This window comes from Columba livia, chromosome W (genome assembly GCF_036013475.1).
Source record: "Columba livia isolate bColLiv1 breed racing homer chromosome W, bColLiv1.pat.W.v2, whole genome shotgun sequence".
Taxonomy (NCBI): domain Eukaryota; kingdom Metazoa; phylum Chordata; class Aves; order Columbiformes; family Columbidae; genus Columba; species Columba livia.
In genome coordinates this window covers 6,609,873-6,637,388 of record NC_088641.1, presented here as the reverse complement: position 1 = coordinate 6,637,388, position 27,516 = coordinate 6,609,873, and the positions used below count along the sequence as shown (strand labels likewise).

The window sequence follows — 27,516 nt, the reverse complement described above, 5'->3', positions numbered from 1 at the left end:
AGCAGAAACTGCTCTGGCTTGACTTGTCACACAGTGCCAACTTGGAGCCCCACTCTGCTTCCGGTCCATTTTGGCAGGCTGGATCTCAAAACATATCCCTGAAGGGTTGTCAAGCCCTGCTCTTTTTGTTGCAGGGCTAGGCAGCCTGGGGCACCCAAATGCACCCAGGCAAACATGATTAATGTGCTGTTGAAATGACAAAAACAAGTTGCCATTGATTTTTCACACCCCACTGGTCTCTATTGAGCCAGGCTCAGGCTCTCCATCAGCCCCGTCCCCTCCTGAGAGCCAGTGGGAGGCTGAGGGGGAAGGGTGGACACGGGAGTGTCAGTGATGCCTCCCCCTCCCCACTCCCGTGGCCTTGGAGCACCCTGGGGCACAGATCTGGAGAGCACCACTCTGCAGAGAGGTGGGGTCCGAGCCTCTTGGCTGCGGGGGGACTCACTCTGCAGTGGGTCAGCTGCCAGCATGAGCCAGTGCCCCCCCCCGTGGCTGTCCCCTGTCCCCAGCAGTCCCTGGGGTTTCCAGTTGCTGATGTTGGACTCTAAAGTCAGTGCTTGGCTCTTGTGCCAACAGCTTTAAGGGGCAGAAATATCTGCAAGGCTGGAGAAAAGGTTATTTCACCCATCGATGTTGTATAGACACAGCACTTCCTTCTGCTTCTGTCACTGTTGGGAGGAGAGGCATAGCCCAGATGCAGGGGCTGGGTCCCCCTCAATGCGCCTTCCCGCTGCCTTGAGGAGAAGCCTTCCCAAATGCTGGCTGGGGGCTGGCCAATCCCAGCAGGTTTAACTGCACCATACAGCACAGCTCCACACCAGCTGCTTCTACTGGACCCAAGCAGGCTGGTATTGGCCATGGCATGAAGGCTGGCACCCCCTGATTTCAGCATCTGTGATTGCTGGGGGCTCAGAGAAGATGGTGTGATTCATACCCTCTCACCATGGCTTGCTCCAATGACAGTCCAGCAGGCTGGTTTTCATATGTATGCTTTTTAATATTAATTCTGTTACACTACACACAACCAGTAACAATGATAAATACTGCAATGGAAATGTTAAAAAAAAATATGTTTCATGTTTTTTTAAAAAATCCACATTTAATAATAAATTAATGCATAAAACTGATGGTAGAAAAAAGAAAACCCAAACCAAACCACAACACAACTGATCTGTTTAAGGCAATACTCTATGTGGATGAGAACAGAAAGAAGTACAACAGTGTGCTACATGTTCTGAACCGGAAAAAGGAAAGAAAAAAAAAACCCATATAATATGCAGATTGGTGCTTTGGGAATGAAAAACCTCCCAAATAATAAAACCAATGGCCAAGTTAAGTGCAGCATTAATACAATCTGTATGTCAAATGATTAGCAGGTTCCTAACATGGACTAAGGTCAAGCTACAACAAATTTATCTTCTTAATTAAAAGGTTATTTGGATCAAACCCTACATTTAACTGTACTTTGCATTTGCATGTTTCAGCTATGTTTCACTATATGCAAGGACAGCTGGACATTCATCTCCTGCTCTGAGATTAATGCAAAGGTCAGGAGGTCTCTCCTCCTGAAAGATATTTCCATTAAATACATCCAAAAAAGATCTCACTTTCGGTGACCCCCAAATGCCTCCTGCCATCCCCTCCCCTGGGGTGCCAGGCATCACACAGGGAAAGGAGACCTGGAAAGCATTTGTTTGGGTTGTGTTTTTTCCAAGCTGAGGACATGAAATGGAAGTGCAGATTTGATCTAGACTCTGAGGAGTGCTTTTTCATTATCTGCCAGAAATGGCTATCTGGGGCCTGCTGAAAGAACTTTTCCAGCACAGGAGAAACCCAGCTTGTATCCAGGCTCTGGACACAGCCACAGTGTTTGCTATAAAAGTTGGTGTGAAGCTCCATACCTGCTCAGACAGCCAATTAACCCCAGTTATTAATGCAGCCTGGAACTTGGCCACTGGAAGATGGACAATAATCATAATGCCAAAAAATATCCCACTCTCCCTCAAAAAAAGAAAAGGGACAGTAGACACTTCCTGCCAGCTTCTCCTGCTGGATCCCCATCAGCTGCCACCTATGCAAGATTGGCAACGCCAGATCTCACAAGCACTGACCCAGTACATTCCCAGTAAGGTGCACGTCTGCAAGATGCTGCCAGGGGGCAAAGAAGCTTCTTGGGACATGTTTGGAGCCTCCTGTACTGCCCTGCCAGGGTGTGTGGGGAGGAAGCTATGGTACACGAGGAAAGAAACCCAAGCAGGGTTACTAAAAACTAAGACTTGGGATGGCAAATGCCTATCTGGACTGCCTTGGGTTCAGGTGGGTGAGGGGATGCAGAACTGGGCTGAGAGTCACTTTGGTGCAACCCACCTCTGATGCTCATCACTAGTGCACAGAGAGGGGAAGACAATAGTTACTTTGAGAAAAGAGTGGAAGGAGGACGTATGCTTGTGATTCTAGAACTAGCCACTGGACATGGATACTGAAGTTTACCTGTGACAACTAGCTATCCTTCTACTGTCGCTGCTGCTTTCCCCCCTTCCTGATCTGATTCTTCTTGAGTTTGGGAAGCTGTGGCTGTTTGACATGATGGTCAGCATTGACTCTCCCATCCCAGTCCCCATGGCGCACATGGTGACTCAACTACAGGATGTACAATGAGGTCCGGAAGTCGCATGTTAGGCACAGATCATCTCTGCATTTAAGTGGTGCCTGCTTTCAGAACCCTTCAAAAAGCTATTTAATGGTGACTCATTTCCTTCTTTATTAAACTGAAAATTCAAAAACCTCCATGCAAGGAGTAAAAATTGTTAAAAATGTGCAAAAAGGGGGAGAAAAAACTTTCTTAGTTTTCTCCCCTGCAAAGACTTCATCCTCTGCAAGAGTCTTTTTCCCTGCACAGCTACGGCCCTACCAGCATGTCTCACAGCACCCTGCCCCAGCACAGAAAGGGCACAGCCAACAAGCTTCCCACCTGTGCCTCTGCTGCAGGTCTCCAGTCTATTTGCACATGGGCTGGCAGGCCTGAGACCCAGTGCTTGGGTCCCAGACCTCCCACAGCACTGATCCTGGGACAGTGAAGGCAGCCAGCTTGGCTTGCTGGATCACACCAAGGTTTTACAGTAGCCTGGCTAACCCTCAGCCCCACTGCCTTCAGGTGGATGAAGAGAAATCCCAGCCTGCTCTCTGTCTCATCCACCATCACAGTTGTTGGATCTCCCACTGTTCTGATGTTTGCCTTGGGTTTGTCTCAGGACAGAAGCATCTACAAGCCAAACACAGATGCTATCCCAGCTTTTCTGTGCAAAATACTGAGCAGAGAAATCAGTGAGCTGGAGATCAAGGTGATAAAAACCAGAAGGGCTGTTGTGAAGACAGCTTGTCCAAGTTTTCCAGCTCTTTCCATTGGTCTATATTACACCTCCCAACAAACTTCACGTTTCCCAAATCATGCAGGCTCGAGGAAGGTGGGTAACAAATGGAGTCACAGCTCTTTTGGGACCAGCGTGGAAGGGAGAAGGCAGCCCAGGTGGAGAGCAGTTCTTCCTGGTAAGCTCATCTGGGGCTGCTGGATGGGTAACTAGGGGAGAAATGCTGCTCTGGGAGGGCAAACATCTCGGCAGCTAATGGGACTTATCTCAGCATGGCCTTCCAGTGTCCTTTTCTTTTCCTGGTGCCTACTGTGCTGGTTTCCAGTGTCACATCTGAGAGAGTCACATTTCAATGAGGTTTCTTTTGTACCTTTCACTCCCTGATGCAATTCTACCACCTGTATCACCATTTATTACTATGGAATAGCTCCACAGACCAAGCACAACCAGTGAGATGGGCTCCTTCTAGGAGCAAATCCATCTTTTGCTAGAGCAGCTTTTTACAGAGAGAAAAAGGCTTGGAGCCACCACCAATATTTCCTGGCAATTGGGTCTGGGAATCAATGGGAAGAGCTGCTCTCTGCAGGCACCAGGGAAAGCTGCAACCTGTCCTGCTGGTGTCCATGCTGCTCTGCAACCTAGCTTGCTGCTTAGTTTTGTGGGCCACTGTGCTCTACTCCATGTAGTCTCAATTAGTCCTTGGCCTTTGCCTTCTCAGCAAGCTGTCAGAGGACTGCCCAGCCAGGCAGCATTTAGCTGCTGTGATCCTGGCATTGCCACCGATGTGAAGGAGGCCAAAGGAGGGGATGTAACTGTAATTTTTTGGAAGCAATGCAGCAGCTCAGCCGCACAATACAGGGACTTAAAATATGTATGCTAGACCCTGTGAGAAACCTGCATCTGGTTAGTCTGGCATTAATCTTCTATAGGTAATCCCAGGTCTTCCTCTATGCTAAGTTGCTGGCCCTTCTGCTTCAGGGCTTGTGTGGCTCTGTAACAGAGGTGGGTTTGTCTGATGAGATGTGGTTCAAGATTTGGAACAATCCCTCACACAAGAAAGCCTTGAAAGGAAGTGACAAGGATGCCATGTTCTCCTAGAGGTGAAAAGCACCTTAAAATGAACATCTTTCCATGCCTTTCCCTTAGGCTCAACCTAGCCCAGCTTGTCCTGTGGCACTGCCCATCTATGCATATGTTTCTTTTGAGACGTAAGAAGTAGAAATAGGAGAGTGATGTGAAGAGTTAACTCTGAAGGGTGGAAGAGGTCAAAGCCAGGGTATATTTACAGTGGCACATGCAGCCTGTGCTTGCTGAGCTGAGCAGCAGCCAGGTGACAAAGCCTGCTTCATTCTTGGTAAGGGTGGCCATACCCCATGTGAGCTTTAAGGGAGAATGGTAAAGTAAAGCAAGAGCCCAGGCAAAACTGCCAATTTATACCCTCAGGTCATTACATGGATGCTAAAATTAAGAGCATGAAACTGCCATGGGTATATACAAAAGGAGACCTTCAATGCTCTTTTCCCTTCCATCAGCACTCACTATCCCAGTTGCACTCCTAAATTCCTTAACATCACTAGCAGGGGATGGTGCTGTCAGGCCATCAAATCTCACACATTCTCTGTGGCAGCATGCAGATTAAGAAGCCAGTTGTGCAAGAGCCAGCTGCCAAATAACTGGGAAACACAACCTTGCCAAACATCTGGCCCCAAAGCTGTTTAATTTCTCTACAAACCTCCACCCTGCAGCCTTCTGGCACATGCAAGCAACATCAGAAGGTGTTAAACAGAGGGAAAGCAGAGTTGTGCTGCTGTTCTTTGTAGTACTTTGAAAATACACGTAAAACTTCTATAGCATGCTTTTTGCATCTTGCTTGCAGAGGTATCCTATCAATGGTGCCTGCCACATACTTGGCAACATCCATGCAGGGTAGTGGTAGCATCTTGGGAAGGTGGCTTTCTCCCCTGTGCTGGAGAAGGGAACGGATATCAAGAGGGGATGTAACTTGTCTGAAGTTAGAGCAAACATGTAGTATGTGCCAACATCAGCAAGGGATCCCAGATCTCATTTCTATGCTCTAACAGTCTAGCAGACTCTCTGTAGTAGTATTTGGCTGCAGTGCCAGCTCAGGGACATGGTGTTTCTGGTGTGTGCATCTGAAAGTGAGCTTTGCTCCCTGCTGGTATCAGCACTGTACTGAATAGATTAACTTGGACAACTGGGATCTGCCTTAGGCCAAGACAGTACTTGGCAACCTTTCTAGTTACTGCTTGTTTTCCTTTTCCTGTCATTCCATCTGATGCCCAGCTGGGTCCTTCCTTTCTTCAAAAGCATTTTCATGTTTCCATTGTCACATACAGGGCACTTTACTTTTCAAGCCTCCTGCATGCCACTGTATAGCTTGCAGGCCAGATCGAGGACAGATTCTGCATGAAGAGGATTCTGTTCAGGATCACAGACCAATGTGTCAGCCAGCACACGGCTGACAAGAGCAGGTGTCTCCTTTTGAGAAAGGAGCCAGAGATCCAAACCAGAAACAGCTGAGTCAGTCCTATCTGTGGGGGAGCACGGCATCCTGAAGTCTCTTTTGAAGTCTGTGCAGCAGGCTTGGCCACCTGCTTTTGCAGTTGCAATACAGCCAGAAGAGAAGAGCAGACCCAATGGTCAAGTGTACACATTGGGGATAGATATGCAGCAAAGTCAGATATGATCCAGTGGCTCTTCCAAGGATTGGCTTCAGGATATGTCTGATAAGACATCAAATGAGCCTTTGGGATGGTTGCCTGGACATCAGCCTTCTTTTGGCCAAAGTTTATTATACGACCACCAGAAAAGCAGACTAGACCACCCTATCTAGAGATCTTCCTCAACCCTAGGAGGATATTCCCCCTCATACAGACATCTGGGAATATGGAGTTTTCACACTGACTGAAAAGTTGAGTGCTGAGACCCTGGAGTCCAAAGTCAGCTCACATTAAAGGGCAAAATTAACATGCGATAAAAGGAAAGAGTTTGCTTAAACTCAGGTAATTTGATGACTAAAATTACATAAAATCCTAACAAAAAGCCAGTCTGGCTTTAGGAGGCATCAAATGCAAATTCCTTTGTGGAGGCACAAGCATCAAAATAAGAAAGCTAGCCTATCTGTATGGTAATTTAGATGGACAGCTGTACAGCCTTTCATACTCTGTGGTGTTCCTCCCTTTAGTATTCTGCATGACTTGGGACTGAAAACGGGGCCTGAGAAAATCATCTGGTTTGCTGGAATAAGGAACGATTTGCTTTACTACAGCTCTGCAGATTTTAGAGCTTTATAATGCTGTGACAGAGAGTCAGAGTCTGTGCTCTTTGCTTTTGCCTTCTTGGGGCCATGGCAGCAGAGACTGGTTTAAGGAAAGCAGTGCCAGAACAGTCGCATATCTATACACAGCATAGCCTTTAACAAGGGCACAAGGAAAACCTTCTGGCCAAATCACAAAATAGAATCATAGAATCATTTTGGTTGGAAAAGACCTTTAAGATCATTGAGTCCAACCATTAACCTAACACTAACAAGTTGACCACTAAACTATGTCCCTAAGCACCACATCTACACATCTTTTAAATACCTCCAGGGATGGTGACTCAACCACTTCCCTGAGCAGCCTGTTCCAATGCCTGACAACCCTTTCCATGAAGAAGTTTTTCCTAATATCCAATCTAAACCTCCCCCGGTACAACTTGAGGCCATTCCCACTCATCCTATCACTTGTTACCTGGGAAAAGAGATGAACACCCTCCATGCTACAACCTCCTTTCAGATAGTTGTAGAGAGTGATAAGGTCTCCCCTCAGTGTCTTCCTCTCCAAACTAAACAACCCCAGTTCCCTCAGCCACTTCTCATAAGACTCAAGGCAGTTTTCTAGCCATTCTTCCCCGAGCCTGTAGTGTTGCATGGGGTTGTTGTGACCCAAGTGCAGGACACAGCACTTGGCCTTGTTGAACCTCATACAATTGGCCTCAGCCCAACAATCCAGCTGGTCCAGACCTCTCTGTATAGCCTTCCTACCCTCAAGCAGATCAACACTCCCACCCAACTTGGTGTCATCTGCAAACTTACTGAGGGTGCACTCGATCCCCTCATCCAGATCATTGATAAAGATATTAAACAGTACTGGCTCCAGTACTGAGCCCTGGGGAATACTGTTTGTGACTGACTGTCAACTGGATTTGACTCCATTCACTAGAACTCTTTGGGCCAGGCCATCCAGCCAGTTCTTTACCCAGTGATAATATGCCCATCGAAGCCATGAGAAGCCAGTTTCTCCAGCAGAATGTTGTGGGAAACAATGTCAAAGGCCTTACTAAAGTCTAGGTAGAAAACATCCACAGCCTTTCCCCCATCCACTAAGCAGGTCACCTTCTCATAGAAGGAGATCAGGTTAGTCAAGCAGGACCTGCTTTTCATAAACCCATGCTGACTGGGCCTGATCGCTTGGTTGTCCTCTATGTGCCACGTGATGGCACTCAGAACGATCTGCTCCACAATCTTCCCCAGCACTGAGATCAGACTGAGAGGCCTCTAAGTCCCCAGATCCTCCTTCCAAACCTTCTTGTAGACGTGCGTCACATTTTCCAAATTCCAGTCAACGTGGACCTCCCCGGTTAGCCAGGACTGCTGGTAAATAATTTAAAGTAGCTTGGCGAGCACCTCTGCCAGCTCCATCAGCACCCTTGGGTGGATCCTATCTGGCCCCATAGACTCATGCGTGTCTAAGTGATGTAGCAGTTCACTAACCATTTCTCCTTGGATTATTGGGGCTTCATTCTGCTCTCCATCCCTGTCTTCCAGCTCAGGGGACTGTGTACTTGGAGCACAACTGGTCTTATTATTAAAGACTGAAGCAAAGAAGGCATTTAGTACCTCGTCCTTTTCCTCATCCTCTGTCACTGTTTCCCCTCGCATCCACTAGAGGGTGGAGATTCTCCTTAGCCCTTCTTTTGTTGCCAATGTATTTATAGAAATTTTTTTTGTTGCCTTTTATGGCTGTAGCCAGATTCAGCTCCAGTTGGGCATTGGCCCTTCTAATTTTCTTCCTGCATAACTTCACAACATCCTTGTAGTCCTCCTGAGTTGCCTGCCCCATCTTCTAAAGGTCATAAACTCTCTTTTTATTCCTGAGTTCCAGCCAGAGCTCTCTGTTCAGCCAGGGTGATCTTCTTCCCCGCTGGCTCATCTTTTGGCATATGGGGATGGCCTGCTCCTGTGCCTTTAAGACTTCCTTCTTGAAGAATGCCCAGCTTTCCTGGACTCCTTTGCCCTTCAGGACTGCCTCCTAAACCCTCTGGAAGTCCAAGGTAGCAGTTCTGCTGACCCCCCTCCTTACTTCTCCAAGAATAGAAATGATCGCTATGCCCAAGGCAGCCTCTGACCATCACATCGCCCACAAGTCCTTCTCTGTTCACAAACAACAGGTCCAGTGGGGCACCTTCCCTAGTTGGCTCACTGACCAGCTGTGTCAGGAAGTTGTCTTTCACACACTCCAAGGGCTTCCTAGACTGTTTCCTCTCTGCTTTATTGTATTTTCAGCAGACATCAGGTAAGTTGAGTTCCTTCATGAGAACAAGGGCTAGCGAAGCAAAGGTCTGAACATGAGACCATATAGGGAGAGCCAGCTAAATCTGCGGTTAATACATACTGTCAGGCCTTCCATCATATTCCATAAAAAGCCAACAAACATGCCCCATGGTCATAACCTGCTTAAGGGACTATGATTCAGAAGGGTTAGTGTTCAGTTTTCTATTATAGCCACATGTGCATTGCCTTAATCCATTCAGCCTTCCTGATAATGACTCCACACAAGTAACTACTTTTCCCTACCCTTTCTACTTTATTTCCCTAATAAAATATATGAATACAAAGCATAGTGAGGAGAAACCAAAAAAAATGTCATTTTATGGTCCTGTACTGTCATGCCAAAACAGCTATTTGTGCAACCAGCTCCTTCTGTGTGCAGTGAAAAACATTTGCTTGTGCTTCTGTCTGTATTTGGAGGAAGCACTGGGTGTAAACATTTAAATTCATCTCCCTCCCAGAGACCTTAAAGGGTTGTGCTGGAAGCAAGTGCACATCACATAATGCAAAGGGCTGAGGGCAGTTCCAAGGTTGCAGGGTTAGGGAATGCCGCAGGGCACATGGCAGGCAAAAAACAGCAATAGGGGCAATAAAAGGACTTGGTTATGGTGCCATGGGACAGTGGTTATGAAAGAAGGTCTGACCTTCAGAGGAGAGATGTCAGTCAGCCTTGGGAGATACAGTCTCAGAAAGCTTCATGCTGTCCTTGACTGAACATGACAGCAGCATGATGGAAACCTGTGGGACCTGCAGTCTCCCAGGGCTGACCCATGTCAATAGATGCCTTGTTTCTCCAGCAGGAGAAATGCTCCAAGCACCTGAGCAAGGGCTGTGGGAAAGGCTGTGTGCAGCCCAGCTGGAAGGCACAGAGACTAACCCAGAAGGATAAATGCGATGAAGATGTTGCATGGTAACAATGCTGAACTGCAAAGTCCTGCTTTAGAAGAGTGAACATTTAAAGAGACTCATCCATGTCTTGTAGGATTTGTTTTGACTATGGGATTTCTGTTAGGTTTTGACTACATTTTCCATTTAAAAAAAAGAGACTCCTTAAGGAATGCTTTTCCCTTTTATCTTTTCTCCCTACAGAGTCTTGTTAGAGCTCTTTCCCCCACTCCAGACAAGTTGCTAACCTCACACCTGAACTAGCACTGGAGAGGAAAGCAGGCACACAAAGGAAGAAGCAAAGACTTGGGGACCTGATGCTTTGTGCTTCTTTAGAAACATTTTGGAACTATTCCCTCTCAGCATTACCAGGTGATGAGAAAGGGAGAGGAATTCAATTGAGAAACACTCTTTTCCTAGAGGAGCTGGCAAGTTAACCAGCACTTCTGCACAAGGAGGAGGCAGGGATGCTCAGTAAACAGCACCGCTCAGTCCTCTTTCTGTGGCCTGGAGTCAGAGTGGCAGTGTCCTGTTTTTTGGGGATGGGCAAACACAGCTTTAATGGTTGCCCAGGGCCAGCTAGTGAATAATAAAGCCCAGGAGTCTTGTGTGCCTGTTCTTTTGCTCATGCTGTGGATGACACTGTGCCTTGCAATGCACAGAGTGAAAACCCACAATGGTAAATAGGTGTCCTCCCAATCACAAAGAGGATTTCTTAGACTCAGCTCACTACATGAATATTTCAGACGAGGGGGATCTGTCCTTCAGGGTGGAGCTCAGGTTCTGTATTGCAACTTAAGGAAATTCTGATGAGAAGCTCAGAATTGCCATCTCTTTCTCTTTTCCCCAGGATCTAAAGCAAGCGCTGATGCAAGGTAGGCAGTCCTTCCTCCTGGCAGAGCAGGAACACACAGTCATGCCTGTGGCAAAAGATTTTGTCTATGAGAAAAATGCCAGCCCATCTGTCACCTTAGTCGTGCTGAAACCAGCAGTGTAAGACTGGCCAGGGAGAGAACATTTCCTCATTCCAGAAATAATTTTGCATTCAAAACAATCTGCTGGTAAACTGGCAATTCAGTCCAGCCACCTAATATAACACCAGGTTTCCCAACTTCCAGCACCAAATAAACACAATTGCTCCTGATGTGGGACATCTAACACAGACCAAGCTTGGTTCACAAGTGGGCAGAGATGGGATAAACAGTAGTGTCCTCTCATAGTTTTTTTTAGTTGAAGCTGTTCATAATCCTGCTGTTGCTGAACACACACACACACACCCCCCCAAGTCTGACACCACCACAGAGATGCCTTCAGCATTAACAAATCTTTCTCACAGGCACCAAGAGATACAGTGTTAAGAGAATATCAACAGCCAAGCTCTGTAAAAATGTTCTTTCTTCAGCTAACTTTTCTGGCACTGAACTTCAGACTGCACAGCTCTAGTTATGTCTTGTGCAGGACTCAATTTTTCTTAGTTGAACAAACTTTAAGATATTTGGAAGCAGATGTGTCTCACAGGAATGAAGTATAGGATGAAGTCTATGTGACTGGACTGAACTCAGGAGTATGGTATTCTCAGGTAAGGACTGAATCCCTGAAGAACATGGATGGATTTCAGATGGAATCTGATGTGTTTGGTGATAATTTAATGTGGAGCTAAGGATAGATTGCATTGGATATGTGACACAACAGCTCTAGCTAGTACTGACTCACAGTGAAATGCCACCTATTTGTCTTCTTTGAAAGTGAATGAATTGTGTCATGCTAGTCCTGGCTAGCCTTGACATAAGAAAGGAAGCCCTGCTCTGTTCCCATTATCATCCCCCAGTTACCGTACAATTTTGGTTATGCAAACGAATCAGGTTTAGTGAATGAATTAAGAACTGACCTCCTCCCACAGGTAAAACCCTCTGACACCTCTGACTCACCCCTAATCTTGCAGATGGATTTGTTTCAGTAGGCAGGACCCTTCCCATTCTGGAACAGACACATTACAAAACATGACCAGTGCCTACACAAACCAAGGAGTTATCTTTGGACCCTCCTGCATTTATTCTCCAGACCAGTCAGTTCTGCCAGGCACTGCCTGGCACTTTGAGCAACTTCTCTTTTGTTTAACCATAGCTTAAAATAACTTATTAACCAATCATAAAATGAATTTTTTGGTTTCTCCTGGCTCCATGAAGACAAAGAGGTGCATGTCCTACCATAGGAGGAAGCAATGGCTGTTAAGTTTTACAGTTAAAGTGGAAAGCACTGATCACAGCCTGCCAGCCTCACTACTGGATGTGACAGGCAGTGGAGGAGGTGGCTTGGCAACACATGCAGGTAGGGTTGACTGATTTAGGGGGAATTAGGTCGAGGTCCTCGTCATCTGGGATCTCATCTAACCGGTACCCATCCTTTAGCAGCTGGATGTTCAAGTCTTGGTTGATCTGCTACAGACAAAGAAACAAACAGTCAAACACTTGAGACTTCTTCCTTCTGATGGTCAGAAAAGGAAGGAGGCCCCTTATTTTGGAATATATTTCCCTATCATTAGCAGCTGTCCCATCAATGAAAGAATCCCAGTTTTGACCACAGGTGAGGGCTGCCTTCTGCTTTTCTAACTTATACCAAAATAGGATAGGAGCGAGATATTCCAGAGTAGCAAGTTGATACACTATTTTATTCTGGAATAATCTTTCCATGAAGACAAGTCCTCATTCAAAGTAATGTAATAATAATGATAATAAAGTGACTGGCAGCTGAGCAGTCCCTCCTCTCAGTCTGGGGCACTATAGCAGTTGAAAGGTGGTAAAGCCTCTTCGCTTTTTGTAATCTTGGATTCAAGTGCTGTCTAGCCAGATCTAGGTGAACAACACTTCATCAGGGCCCAGAGATGGCCTAGATCATTTGCTGGTCCCTGCTCTTGGCTGTTTCTCTGTGTTTCAGAGGTATTTTGCCCAAGGAAGGGATACAAGAGGGAAGAATTCCCAGTGGCTTGTGTGCAGAATGGCTGCTCAGCACCCTGGATGTAAAATCAGATCCTGCAGAAGCAGTAGCCAGAGTCTGAAAAACTAATGCACAAAAGAGTTTGGGAATATATTCAGAAACAATGCAGAAGGATTAACAAGCCTGAGCTTCCCTGCCTTTTCTCTCTGAAAGGGCAAGAGTTAATATCTGCAAGTCCTCCCTGGAATTTCTGGTGCTCCAAATAAACATGCACTGGGTATCACACAGTATCACAGTATGTTTGGGATTGGAAGGGACCTCAAAAGATCATCTAGTCCAATCCCCCTGCTGGAGCAGGAACACCTAAGAGAGGTCGCACAGGAACATGTCCAGGCAGGTTTTGAATGTCTCCAGAGAAGGAGACTCCACAACCTCCCTGGGCAGCCTGTTCCAGTGCTCTGTCACCCTCACTGAGAAGAAGTTTTTTCTCAAATTTAAGCGGAACCTCTTGTGTTCCAGCTTGATCCCATTACCCCTTGTCCTATCATTGTTGGCCACCGAGAAGAGCCTGGCTCCATCCTCATGGCACTCACCCTTTATATATTTATAAACATTAATGAGGTCCCCCCTTAGTCTCCTCTTCTCCAAACTAAAGAGCCCCAGCTACCTCAGCCTTTCTTCATAAGGGAGGTGCTCCACTCCCTTAATCATCTTCGTTGGAACTGAGGGGCCCAGAACTGGACACAATATTCCAGATGTGGTCTCACCAGGGCGGAGTAGAGGGGAAGGAGGACCTCTCTCGATCTACTAACCACCCCCCTTGTAATACACCCAAGGATGCCATTGGCCTTCCTGGCCACAAGGGCACAGTGCTGGCTCGTGGTCATCCTGTTGTCCACCAGGACCCCCAGGTCCCTTTCCTCTACACTGCTCTCTAATATGTAATTTCCCAACCTATACTGGAACCTGGGGTTGTTCATGCCCAGATGCAGGACTCTACACTTTCCCTTGTTAAATTTCATTAGGTTATTCCCCGCCCAACTCTCCAGCCTGTCCAGGTCCCGCTGGATGGCAGCACAGCCTTCTGGTGTGTCAGCCACACCTCCCAGCTTAGTGTCATCAGCAAACTTGCTGATAGTATACTCTATTCCCTCATCCAAATCGTTAATGAATATATTGAATAATATTGGCCCCAGTACTGACCCCTGAGGCACTCCACTAGATACTGGCCTCCAACTAGACTCGGCACCATTGACTACCACTCTCTGGCTTCTCTCCTTAAGCCAGTTTGCAACCCACCTCACTACTCTATTGTCTAGACCACACCTCCTCAACTTAGCTGTGAGGATGCTGTGGGAGACTGTGTCAAAGGCTTTACTGAAGTCAAGGTAAACCACATCCACCGCTCTGCCATCATCCATCCACCTTGTTACATTCTCATAAAAGGCTATGAGGTTGGTCAAGCATGACTTACCCTTGGTAAAGCCATGCTGACTGCCCCTAATAACCCTCTTATCCTTGATATGCCTTGAGATGGCACCAAGGACAAGCTGTTCCATTACTTTCCCAGGGACAGAGGTGAGGCTGACTGGTCTATAATTACCCAGGTCCTCCTTCTTGCCCTTTTTGAAGAATGGAGTGACATTTGCTTTCCTCCAATCCTCGGGCACCTCTCCCGTTTCCCAAGACTTGGCAAAGATGATGGAGAGCGGTCCAGCTATGACTTCAGCCATCTCCCTCAGCACCCGAGGATGCATCCCATCTGGACCCATGGATTTATGGATGTCCAGACTATTTAATTGCTCCCTAACCCAGTCCTCATCAACTAAAGCAAACTCCTCCATTGACCTGGCTTCATCCGGGGTCTCAGGGGTACAGGGCTCCCCAGGACAGCCTCCGGCAGAGTAGACAGAGACAAAGAAGGCATTCAGTAATTCTGCCTTCTCTGTATCTTCTGCCACCAGGGCACCCACCCCAGTCATCAGTGGGCCTACATTGCCTCTGGTATTAGTTTTATCTGCTATGTATTTGAAAAAGTTCTTTTTGCAGTCCTTGACCCCTCTCGCCAGCTGTAATTCTAAGGAGGCCTTGGCTATCCTAGCTGCCTTCCTACATCCTCTAACAGCAGCCTTATATTCTTCCCAAGTGGCCAGCCCCTGCTTCCACGACCTGTAAACTCTCCTCTTCTGCTTGAGCATACCCAACAGATCCCTATTCAACCACGCAGGCTTCCTGGCTCCCTTCCTTGACTTCCTTCGTGTGGGGACGCTCTGATCCTGAGCGTGGAAGAAGCAATCTCTGAATGCAATCCAGCTATCTTGGGCCCCTTTTCCTTCAAGCAGTCTTGCCCATGGGATTTCCCCCAGCAATTGCTTGAAAAGGCCAAAGTTAGCCCTGCTAAAGTCCAGGGTTGCAATTCTACTTGCTATTCTGTTCCTGCCACCCAAGATGCTGACCTTGACTCCCACAAGAACTGGAAATCACAGCACATCCTCAGATCCTTTATTTGTTTTCTTGGCAAGTAGATGGTTGCTGAGCTGCTGTGACAGACAAGTTGATGCTTTTGCACCAGCTGGGCCAACACTTCAGGACTTGGCAGAACTGGGAAATGTTTGAGTGAGGCCAAAGGTATCTGTGAAAACAGTCAACGGGCAGATCTGTGTCTGTGCCATGGAAGCGTGGGGACAGAACCAACTGGATCACTGGGGAAGAAAGAAACATGACACAGTTTCTGCCATGTTCCCTTCCAGGCTCAGAGAGTCTACACCACTGGTAAATTCCTTGTGGAGCTGTTTCTGGCAGCACAAGGCCACTCTAAGCCATTTCTGGCTGCTCTACTATTAGCATTCATGGCAACGATGGCAGAAAAGGGTATAACTCACCTCAGCTGATGAGTATCCCGAAGAGGAATATCTGGACATGTCAAAGTCATCATCACTGAAGGGAAGGACAAGATACAGCAAAGAAGGAAACAACAGTTAGAGAGACCTGTATTCCCTGGTTAGCCCTAACTTTCTCATACTGTGAAGCTGTAATTTAGGCACAGAGAAATTACATCAAGGGAATCGGGAGAGCAACTTTCATCTGTGACCCTCAGACCTTTCCATCAAAGTGCTCTTTACTCATATCTGTTTCTACTTGTTTACGCACACAGACTCGTTATGGCATATGCCAAAGGGCACAGCAAGGAAGAGTGCGAGTGGCCTGCAAGAGCAGTTTCAGCAGGAATTAGCTTCAGTGCTGCACTCTAGCATGAAAACTTGCTTTTACCATAATATATATCATTTTGCATACCTGTCCGTATCCAGGGCTACCAGTGGCTTTTCATCTGGACTCTGATCTAATGATGAATAGCCCTTATTGGGAACGACGAGCCTGAAATAATTAAATGTTGCCTGTTAACCACACAGTAAAGCTCAGTACCAGACATAGTCTAGAGCAAAGCCATATGATAGTTAGGCTTTCCCTGTTTCACTTCCTTGCAAGTCCTCCCTTTTTGCTGAAGATGTTTAAATGGGTGCAATTCAAAGGAAGTGGGATGTGTCTTTGGGTAGTTCAGAGCAGTTTCACATGGTTGAATACTGGACATGCCTTGGGAACACACTCCTCCCTGGAAGAAAAAAAACAGTTGGGACACTCTACACTTCATTCTGGTGAACCTGTTCAGCTAGCACTGCTTGTCATATCAGATTGCTCATTTTTCTGGTGTTTTGTTTTGTTTTCCCTAGCAATAAGTAAATGGGAGATGGAGGCTAGGGGAAGGCAGAGGTTTGGTGCTCCTACTATTCTACTACTGGAAATCAGGGATTTGGTCTTTCTGCATGAGTCCCTACCCAGCCCCCACAACACACCATTTCTGAGGTCTCACTCCTAAATTTAGTAGTATAAGAAATACGAGCTGGTAGGTAAAGCGTAAGAGCCTAGTCAGACTAGCACTTTTAAAATCTCATTATTTTATAATGGCTTTCACTTCATCAGAAGTGTTACAAAGGCTGACAATGACTTTGCACCTTTAATTGTCTGAGAGATTTTTTGTAATGGAATACAGGCTTCAGAGCTCCTAGGATAAGGAAAATATATTAATTCAATGGTATCCAGTTCACAACAGAGTTCTTTCAGTCACAAAACTGCACAAAGACTTTGGTTCATATTTAAAATAAGATCAATCAAACCAAGCAAATGGAAGAAGATTCTACATTCAGCAGGTGGGAACAGTAAGAATGATGAAAATCTCCTTGTTCAGTGGGTTAACTCAGATTTTTCTCCCAAATGAAGAACCGGTCTTTAACAACATATGATGCACAATGATGCTTCACAAAGATTTTGGAAAATATAAATCGAAATATGATAATCCATCTCATCCATGCTCCAACTGCACTTTAACCACCTGCAATGTTCTGCTTCTGCTCAGAAAATTTCAGGAAGCCATTACGCATCCTCCCCACCCCCCTCTCCTGCAATGGGGGTAACAGCTTCTTTTGTTTGACCCCAGAGCCCGTGTGCCAGGGTCGTTAAGAGAGAGAAGGAGGGGGTGCAGAGGCGCCAAGCTGCGGAGAAGTTTCTGGGTGCCCACAGCCAGAGTGGGTGGGGTGCTTAGAAGTTTCTGGACACCCCACAGCCAGAGTGGGGGTGCAGAGAAGCTTCTGGAATGCCCACAGTCAGATCTGACTCGGGTATTTAAATGGGACCCCCGCTGAGGCAAATGCTTGGCCTGCCCTCTTGGAGCGCGGGCCAAATGCTGTAGTAGAGAGCCCTTCCCCTTAGGCAGGATGGCTGCCTAAGGTAATCTACCAGGACCGGGATTCCCTCACTGAACCATGTGGGTGAGTGATAAAACTTCTTAATATTTCCTCGTAGGATCGCAGGTGTTGTTTGTTTTTCCTCGCTTAGGCAAAGTGAGGATATTTTGTGCTTAAATATAAGCACGTGTATTTTCTTTGATAATTCCTTGCCAGGTTCAGGCAAGCATGTATTTGTTTCCTCAAGTCAGGGACGGCTCTGATGTTGTTTTTGTGAGACACGTGTATGCACGCTGTGGATCTCCATTGTTATTATTTGCTGCACCTCGATAATTTCCTCAACTGATATTCGAACCTGTATTTATGTTATTGGAGAGCTAAAACCCCATTCTTTACTGGTTAATCTGCTGCACCTTTTTGACCAGAATAAAAGGTTTTTTTGGACCTTGTTGTTTGCCTAAAACTAACTTTGGGGTGCCTCCGTGACACCTTACATGAAGCAGCATTGTACACTCTCCTGCTGGCAGGATTATGTGTTATGTGAGGCTACCCAGAACATGTAAGACAGCCATATCAAACCCCTGATTTTGACCAGGCTGGGCTGCCTCTACCTCCTTCAAGCTGCACTGTCACCAGTCCTGAGCCCACCTGTCCCTGCATTTCCCCAGAGGATAGGATGCAACACAGCACAGAGCGTCTGGACCTGCCAGGTCCGGAAAGGGTCATCACTGCTCTCACAGCATGTTTGGCAGTAGGTGAACAGCAATGAACGTCATCCTTGCCCATCCTAAGGTCATAAGGGATTGCACCTCAGAGCACAGATGAGTGCTTTTCCAGTCCTTTACCTTGTTCGTGCCATCACATTGTTCTTCTTGGGCTGCTGATTAACTGGGCTTCCCATGTTGCCATTCTTCAGGGAGCCCTTCCGAGCCAGCTCCCTCTGCTTCTCTGCATATGGGACATGAAGGGGAAAACAAAATTAGGGCAACAGCCTGGTTGGCCACCATACAGTTGCAGAACCCCAGATTTGATGGCAGCAAAAGGCATAGCAGAATTAATAAAAAAGGACATCCATCCATCTCCCAAGCAGGGACAAAGCAAAGGCCAGATAAACTGTGTCCTATTGCCTCCAAGGTCAGCAGGGGCTAAAGACAACATACCCTGACTCACAGAAGCTTGTTGTCAACATCCCACTAAGATAGATGGTCATGGAACTTCTGGATGAGAACCAGCTGGGGCAGAGAAAGGGCAGAGACCTTGCCTCTGTCTGCACCTGGTTGCTGCATGGACTCCAAGAATGTACTTTGTGCTGTGCAAGGGAATTTATCCTTTTACTTTTTTTCCTCCTACTGAGACTGCCACTGAGGGGCCCAGTGGGGATAGAAAAATGTCTCCATCAAAGCAACACCACCATTTAGTGTTAGTCTAGCCTAGCCTGACACTAGGCCTGAGTTATTACCATTCCCAACTCAATGGACTAACACACCCCACGGCAGAAAATGTTGCTGCCTCCCTACTTCTCTTCCTGGCAACTTGTGATGTCCCCCATGTGTCTTTCTCTTTTATCTCCCATTGATTCTTGGGAGCTTGCTTTTACTTAAGAGAAAAAAAAAAAAAAAAGTGAAACATTTTGCAGTTGTATTTTTACATAGCATATTTTTTGCTTAAATTTTCAGAGCTTGTTCTACTTGCTGCTGAAATGTACCTTAAAACTTGTACAGCAGCACATCAAGCTTCCTTTGTGTATTTGGTGCAAGAGGGGATTTAAATTAGCTTCTCATTTAGGAGAGACTATTTCTCTTAATAACTTCTCACCACAGGATCACAATTAGAATTCAGGTCCAAAAGCTAAGGTTTCTGCAGGTATGCAGTATTTGTGCTGTATTAATACATCCCTGTCTCCAGTAGGGACAGGAACCCATGTATGATGGGTTATCATATAAACTGATATTCAGTTTTCTGATTCAAAACCCTTCCTTGTTTCTTGTGGGAAATCAACTGGGTTTAGTTAGCAATTAGCCACAAAAGTTGAGCTAACAGTCCCAGTCTCATCCTGCAACACCAGGCAAGGTGCCATGGCACATAAATAGTTCCCAACATTTTCTCACAATCTGGAGAAAGTTCTTAACCAGGTCCTTTCCTGGCTTACTGGCCCCATGCTCAGCGTTTCCCTACAAACCTTGCCTGGTTTACCAGACTGCTGGAACCTGAATAGTGAATATGTTTTGCTTCTGCTTCCCCTGTGGTATATGAAATGTGCTGATATATATTTTTTTCTCTTGCAGATTTTATTCCTCTCAGAGAGAAAAGCTCCTTCTCCCACTTGTCTTGGGAAAGTGGAATGCCTACCAGTGTGTGTAAGTGCAAGATGAACCAACTCTGTCCTTTTCACACAGGTAAGAGCAGGGGAACACATGTCCAAGGCTGCTTTTTTGAGGGACAAATAAGCAGCAGAGATGCCTAGAGATTATGGTGATGAGCACGGCTGAGGAACCTGCAGAGAAGAGTACATAGTCATACAAACCATGCCCAGCCCCACTCCTGCCAATGGCAGAGGTGAATAAATGCCCATTGAACTTGGCAGGAAAAGGATTGGACTAATATCTCTCTGTGGCATGAGCAACAAAGAGACTGATTTGGGATTGAAGTAAAAACCTTAAATCAGAGTAATTTATCAGGACTGGAACTTGCAAATGCATTGGTTATCTTTGTCTCCAGAATAAAAAGCTGGTATTTTGCAGGTCACATGAATTTTGCTATTTAGACACAGAGGTATAAAGCGGGGTTTAATAGAGGCAAATGTTTACAACCCTAAATATAAACCGACTTCCACCCATCTACACCAGAAGCTCCAGCACTGACCACAAATACACAGTGCTGAGACAAGCTGCCAATCCTTTAAGAGGCTGTATAACTCACAAAAGGCACCTGACTCAGAAACAAGGCTACATGTTTCATTTTCTGTCAAGACAGTTAAGGCCTGCCTGAACCTTTTAAACGGACCAGAGCTGTCTGCTTTCTATCAAATGCTTGGTACAAGCACTAATGCTTTTCTCCAACTCAGATTACTCATGTGGTCGATGAATCTGGACTTTTGCTAGTTGTCTTTTTCCTCCAGTAGGTCTCCCCATTACTATTTCTATGCTCTTACTGAGGGCTATTTCAAGGTGTGGTTTTGAACAATACAAGATTTCCTATTTAACCACTTCTTTCACTTATTTAGTGGCTTGGAGTGAACATTCCCAAAGCGATGTAAGTGGAGTAGGAACATCCATGCCTGTGTCCCCAGCCAAATTTCTTAAGCATGAATCAACAACAGTTCAGCTCTCTCTTGGATGCTATGAATCTTGAGCCCCTGGTGGCCAAAAAGTGAGGGCTAGCAGGAGGAATGGGAAGTCTAGACAACCCTGGGGTGTTAGGACAAGCTCCTAAAAGGTGGCGGAGATGCATATGAGTCACTTCAGGCTTTGAGGCAAGGAAACCTGCTTTCTGAGCCTTACAAGTATTATGAACTACTGCTACTTCTACCATCACCCAAAGGAGCTGTTTGAGTGCCAGTCTCCTGTAGTAATTATGAGCTATAAAATCCAGCACACCAACCATCAGGTCCATCAGAATGGGGAAATGAAGTTTTCAGTGCCCATTTTCTGCTCAGTGCTTCCTCCTAGCATAGCAGGTGGAGTTTGTGAACTCCATTTCTAGACAGTGAGCTCTTTCCCAGGCTTCCAGCTATTTTGGTTTTGTTTGAAGGCCAGGGCCTCAAGCTCTAAGAACCCAAGTTCCTTCTAGAAATCTGACTGATTTAGGCTTTTCTGAAGATGTTACTTTTGGGGTCCAACATTTTAACACAAATCTGTAATTTCACTGCAATCAAATACATAAACCAGCACAGTAAAGAAAAGGTGAGAGAAGCAACCACAACCTAGCCTCAATAAGTAAATGACATTTTTCTTTAAAGTCTGTCTCATATTGGCTGATGCTGATGCCTAAAATCAGCAATTAGTAATAAAATAAGTCTATATGAATAAGGGTCATAGATTTTAGGCATTTACTAAGTTAATAATAATAAGGTTCACAGCTTTTAGGTGTTAGGCACTTGTTAGGAGTTAAGTCACAAGAATGGTATTTCTTAAGATAAGTGGGAGAAGGTTAGGAGACAATGCCCTTGTTCTCAGAAGATAAGGTGGTGACAAGCTGAATAACAAAGGGATGTAATGCATATGCAAAGGATTTCTTGGAAATGTAATGAATATGTATGATTTGTGTGGAAATAACCCATGTCTGGGAATTGTTTGGGGCCTATTCCCGTCGGAGAGGACATGTCAATAAATTTATTTCTTTAATTAGCCGATTTAATGTATCAGTTCTGGTGACTTTGGTGGGACTCTCTTGATCTTCAACCAACTCCTGGGACCAAAATATCTCCAGCTGGCACCGAGGGATTCTTGGGGAGGTCCTCGATCCCCGGAGGTGGCAGAATTCTTGAGCCAAGGACCATTCTTTTTTTTTTTTATTATTTTTGGTTTGGGTTGGGGCGAAAGCCTCGCAGGGGGGGCTTGCCTGCCCATTAGTCAAAAGTGTGAAAGCTTTGCAGGGTTGGGCTAAAAGAATCTGGATTAAAAGGGAGTGAAAGGTCCAAGGGCAGAGTCCCCTAAATAAAGGTAAAATATTGGATGAAAGGCCCAGGGGTACAGTCCCCTAAATAAAGGTAAAAGATTTGGGGGTGATGACCCCTATAAAAGGTTTGAAAGAAGGACTAAAAAAAAAAAAAAAAGGAGAAGGAGAAGGAGAAGGAGAAGGAGAAGGAGAAGGAGAAGGAGAAGGAGAAAGGGGGAAGAGAAACTCTGAAACTCTTCAAGTCCTTGTTTTAGTATATGAGAGTTTATCAGTGCACTAGTACATGTTAATTGTTTTACTGGTTGTTGTTATAATTGTTTCTTTGTGGTGTTGTTAGTGTAAGTTGTAAGCACGATGTAAGCCTTCTCCATCTCTGTGCTTTCCCCTTTCCCCCCCGCCTGGTGGTTTTTACTTATGAGATGGGATCAGGAATGTCTGTTCCTAGTGGTATTAGGGTGGATCTTGTGAAATATTGTAATCAGTGGTGGCCAATTCATAAGTTAGATTATGGGAAAAGTGGCTGAAGAATGGAACCTTGAATTATAATACTTTTTTGCAACTGATGTTGTTTTTAAAGCAAGAAGGGAAATGGGATGAGGTCATGTATGCAGAGATGTTTTTCTGTTTGTGAAGGCATTCCGAATGGCAAAAGGAATGTGGTATCAACTTGGCTTTGGAAAGGGAAGGGAAAGGATAATCTAAAAATAAATCTGAAAAGGTGTTCTTCCGCATGTAAACTGCAAAAATTGCAAGGAGATGATGCTAGGGATTTGGATGTTGCTTGGAGAATCCTGTGTCGTGATAGAGGTCATCAGAAAGAGAAATGAGAAGCTCAATTAATTGTGACTTTAGAGGGAATTTCTGATAAAGATCAGGGAGTAAGCCAAGTCAGGGAATTGAGAAAAATCAGTGTGTGTATTGTAAACAAGAGGGACACTGGAAAAGAGATTGCCCTCAATTAAGAAAAAGAAAATCAGTGTGTGTTTGTTGCTGCGCTTAAATAAGGTTACAAAGCTTAATGAAATATGGGGACCAGGGCAATGGAAAAAAGCTGGCTGCCGACTGCTAAAGCAGCAAAAGGTGGAGAGGCCTTTTCCCCCTGCCACAGCAATATTGCTGCTAGAGAGCTGTAATACTGAATGAAGGAGACCAAGGATGAATTTAAAGGAATCCCCAGCAGATCCCTGGTTCCAATGAAGCTGGGAAATTAAAACACTTTAATAGACATTCTGTGATAACTAGTTGTAATAGACTTTTTAGTAAATTCACCATGCTAGTTCTCAGGGTTATGGGAAAGAAAGAAAGGCCATTTTTGAAACCAATGGAATGCCAAATTTGGAACAAAGTTTTAACACATGAATTCTTGTATATGCCAGAAAGCCCTATACCTCTCTTAGGTTCAAGATTTGTTAAGTAAATTGTCAGTACAAATAACCTTTTCTGAGAATTCTGTTCAGCTGCATATTCCACAAGAAAATACCTGGAAGGCACAGATCTGCTTGCTGCAAGCAAAAAATCTCCAAGGAAATTTTGGTTGCTGTATTTCCAAAAGTATGGGCAGCTGGAGTATCTGGTAAAGCCAACACTATGCTGATAGAGATAGAACTGAAACAGGACTTCAAGCTGGTAAGGAAAAACAATATTCAATAAACTTGAAAGCCAAAATGGGGTTAGAGACTTTGATGAACAAGTTTACTCGCTATGGACTTTTGCAGGAATGCTAATCAGAATATATAGAGACCTCGACAGGCTGGAGAGTTGGGCGGGGAAATATTTAATGAAATATAACAAGGGCAAGTGCAGAGTCTTGCATCTGGGCAAGAACAACCCCAGGTACCAGTATAAGTTGGGGAGAAGTTGGAGAGAAGTGTAGGGGAAAGGGACCTGGGGGTCCTGGTGGACAGGAGGATGACCATGAGCCAGCGCTGTGCCCTTGGGGCCCCGAAGGCCAATGGCATCCTGGGGTGTATTAGAAGGGGGGTGGTTAGTAGATCGAGAGAGGTTCTCCTCCCCCTCTACTCTGCCCTGGTGAGACCACACCTGGAATATGTGTCCAGTTCTGGGCCCCTCAGTTCAAGAAGGACAGGGAACTGCTGGAGACAGTCCAGCGCAGAGCCACAAAGATGATTAAGGGAGTGGAACATCTTCTTATGAGGAAAGGCTGAGGGAGCTGGGTCTCTTCAGCTTGGAGGAGACTGAGGGGTGACCTCATTAATGTTTATAAATATGTAAAGGGTGAGTGTCAGGAGGCTGGAGCCAGGCTCTTCTCGGTGACAGCCAATGATAAGACAAGGGGCAATGGGTGCAAATTGGAACATAGGAAGTTCCACTTAAATATGAGAAGAAACTTCTTCATGGTGAGGGTGACAGAACACTGGAACAGACTGCCCAGGGAGGTTGTGGAGTCTCCTTCTCTGGAGACATTCAAAACCCACCTGGACACATTCCTGTGTAACCTCATCTAGGTGTTCCTGCTCCGGCAGGGGGATTGGACTAGATGATCTTTCGAGGTCCCTTCCAATCCTTAACATTCTGTGATTCTGTGATACTCCCATTTTGCCAGTAAAGAAGCTACATTCTATGGAATACTGGTTGGTACAAGATTCAAGAACCATTTATCAGATTGTGATATATGTGCACCTGTTAATGCCCAACCCCATACACTCTTTGATTAATATAGTAGGAAATTATGTTTATTTTACTGTTTTAGACTTGAAAGATACATTTTTCTGTATACCATCAGATACAGAGAGCCAGAAGCTTTTCACCTTTGAATGGGAAAGATACAACTTGCTGGACTGTTTGCCAAAAGGACTTGAGAACTATCCTGCTTTGTCTGGTAATGTAGTGGTAGAAACACCTTGGAAGCTTGGCAGGTATCTGTGACTGTATTGTGCCTGTGACTGTGTTGCTGATTCAAGAGGCAAACTAACTTTGTGACAGTGAGTTACTATATTTGTGCCACATGCTTTGGCCTCAGTGCTGGAACAACAAGGACACCATTGTCTGTCACCTAGCAGAGTGGTGCAGTACCAAGCAGCATTATTGGAACAGGATGATGTGAGTTTGAAAACAACATCATCTTTGAATCCTGCTAATTTATTGTCTGTATCTATTGACTATTGGATGAGTCTTTTCTAGCAGACCAGATTTAAAGAATACTCCACTAGAAGATCCAGAGTGGACTCTCTATGCAGGTGGGAGCAGTTTTGTTCTGAGTGGAGAATAACTATCTGGATACGCTGTGGTAACTTTAAAGAACATTACTGAAACACAACCATTGCCATCAAATACCTCAGCACAGAAAGCTGAGCTTATTGTTTTGACTAGAGTCTAAGTCATAAGATAAGTGAGTTAATACACACAGACTCTAAATATACTTTTGGAATTGTGCAGGCACATGGGACAATATGAAAAGAAAGAGGACTTCTGACTTTACGAGTGTCGCCTATCAAACATGAGCAAGGAATGTTGAAGCTATTAGAAGCTGTTCTAAAACCTGAAGAGGCATCAGCAATGCACTGTAAAACTCGCCAATTTGGACAAATGTTAAAAGATATGCAATTTGACCTAAAATGCAAAGCTCTAAGCTTAGAGTTAAAGCCCCCATCTGGAGAGGTAAAAGAGAAAGAATTTTCTGTGATCATATTGGTAAATTAATCTTTCTGAATTTTCTAGATGGCCTGAAGCTTTCCCATGCTGAACCAACAAAGCTAGAGAAGTAACACAGTTACACAGGAGATCATCATATAGTGCATATTTGTATTAAAAACCCACTTGAATAGAGCCTGACATAAGTAGGCTTAAACTGCATATACACTTAATCAAATGTCCATACTTGCATGAGTCTAAAATACACACTAAATGATTGGTCTATGGCAGAGAGCATGTTTTATAGTTTATATAAACTACAGATTTATTTTTTATGTGTCGTAATTGGGAAAGCTTTCACTGGCTGGCAAATACCACTGCTTAGAATGACTTGTTGAGTTCCCATCTAGTAGCCAAAACAAATAAGGACAGAAATGCTAATGCCACAGGCAGTACACAAGCTTGGAAGGGACTCATAGCTCTCTCACTCCAGCATCCTGCTTGGAAAGGACCCTTGGACTTTTCCTGTTCCCAGGACTGGACTTCAGCTGACAGTTCCAGACATATTTCTGGCCTTGATTTATCAGCAAAATGTCATCTATTTGATCCATTCTGTTTTATCATCTGCTGCATTGGATGTCTACAACCCTTTGCATTTAAAACAAATTTCCATAATTTCTATCTAATAAAATGAAAGCAGATGGAAAAAGGCAACCAGGCTGGTTAATGTGCTGAATGGATAGATACTCCTCACTCCATTACGCTTTGAGAAATGCCTGCTCTGCAGTATGATACCCACTATTATCCTCCCCAGGAAAGGGAAAGAGTGAGCATTACTAACTTAGCATGCCACCCTACAAATATTCTCTTCACTAGAAGAGGACTTTCAGGCATTGTTTCACTAGATTAATTGCCTGTTTACTATGAATCTCTATGGGAGAACAGGATCTGCACAGCCCAGGGTGCCTCTTCCTGCTATTCATTTTATCAGTCCCAGGTACTTGGATCAACAGCAGCTCAGCCAGAAAGTCATCCCACACAGCAAATCTGCTCCCTTAACAGGATTATTGACCTGATCTCTCCCTTAGCGAGACTGCCATTGTCTGGAAATTTGACAAACAGCCTTAGAGCTCAGTTAGCTATTTAATAAGTTTATGATTAACCAATCATCTGCTGATTAAGCTTTTGTTAATTATGTTGGCAGGAATTCTGGCCCCTAATTTACTACATCTCCTCTTGGAGCGGAGTTGGGGATCTCTGTGTGAGCCTGTGTGTGGCATGACCCAACACTTTTCTGCTGCAGAAGTACCTGCAAAAGCTATTTGGGTGGCATGTGGGGCTTGTGAAAAATGCAGTTGTGATTCGTGCTAAGATGTTTAATGTTTACAGATATAACCAAATGAGGCACGGGCTCTGAACTTGGAAAAAGGTGGTTAAGTTCTATGTACAAAGTTATGAAACTTGCTTATGAAGTTATATTGACAGAGGGAACTAACATTTTAAGGGTTAACTAAACTTACAATGGGTGCCTACTAACAAGCTAACACTTTAAGGCTTAGTCACACAATAAATGCTTAGTTTAGAGCTTTATGTTAAGAAGAACAGAACCCCATCGAATGCCAAGATAAGAAGTTTTACTGCACCTAGCTGTAAACTTGAGGAGACAAGATAACGAAGATTTACAGCAAAAGGGGGCGCCAGTCTGGTTTCATTCAACTTGGCAGCTTGGGTCCCAGTCAATTCAACATAATGAGCCAAAGGTAAAAAGTTC

General features: G+C 45.1%; 1 protein-coding gene across 18 annotated transcripts in view; it reads right to left on the bottom strand.

Moving 5' to 3' along the window:
* Positions 1-27,516, bottom strand: part of LOC135577076 (protein FAM219A-like) — a 182,421-nt gene that overhangs the window by 20,400 nt on the left and 134,505 nt on the right. For 15 of the 18 annotated variants that reach the window (XM_065044737.1, XM_065044745.1, XM_065044755.1 and 12 more), the window contains 3 exons: positions 18,383-18,485; positions 16,093-16,173; positions 15,681-15,735 (listed from right to left, as the gene is read on the bottom strand). In XM_065044737.1, the coding sequence (XP_064900809.1) occupies positions 15,681-15,735; positions 16,093-16,173; positions 18,383-18,485 (239 nt within the window). Of the gene's footprint in view, positions 1-976; positions 12,303-15,020; positions 15,431-15,680; positions 15,736-16,092; positions 16,174-18,382; positions 18,486-27,516 lie in introns of those variants that run through there. The other 3 variants (XM_065044743.1, XM_065044744.1, XM_065044738.1) reach the window with 3 other exon arrangements.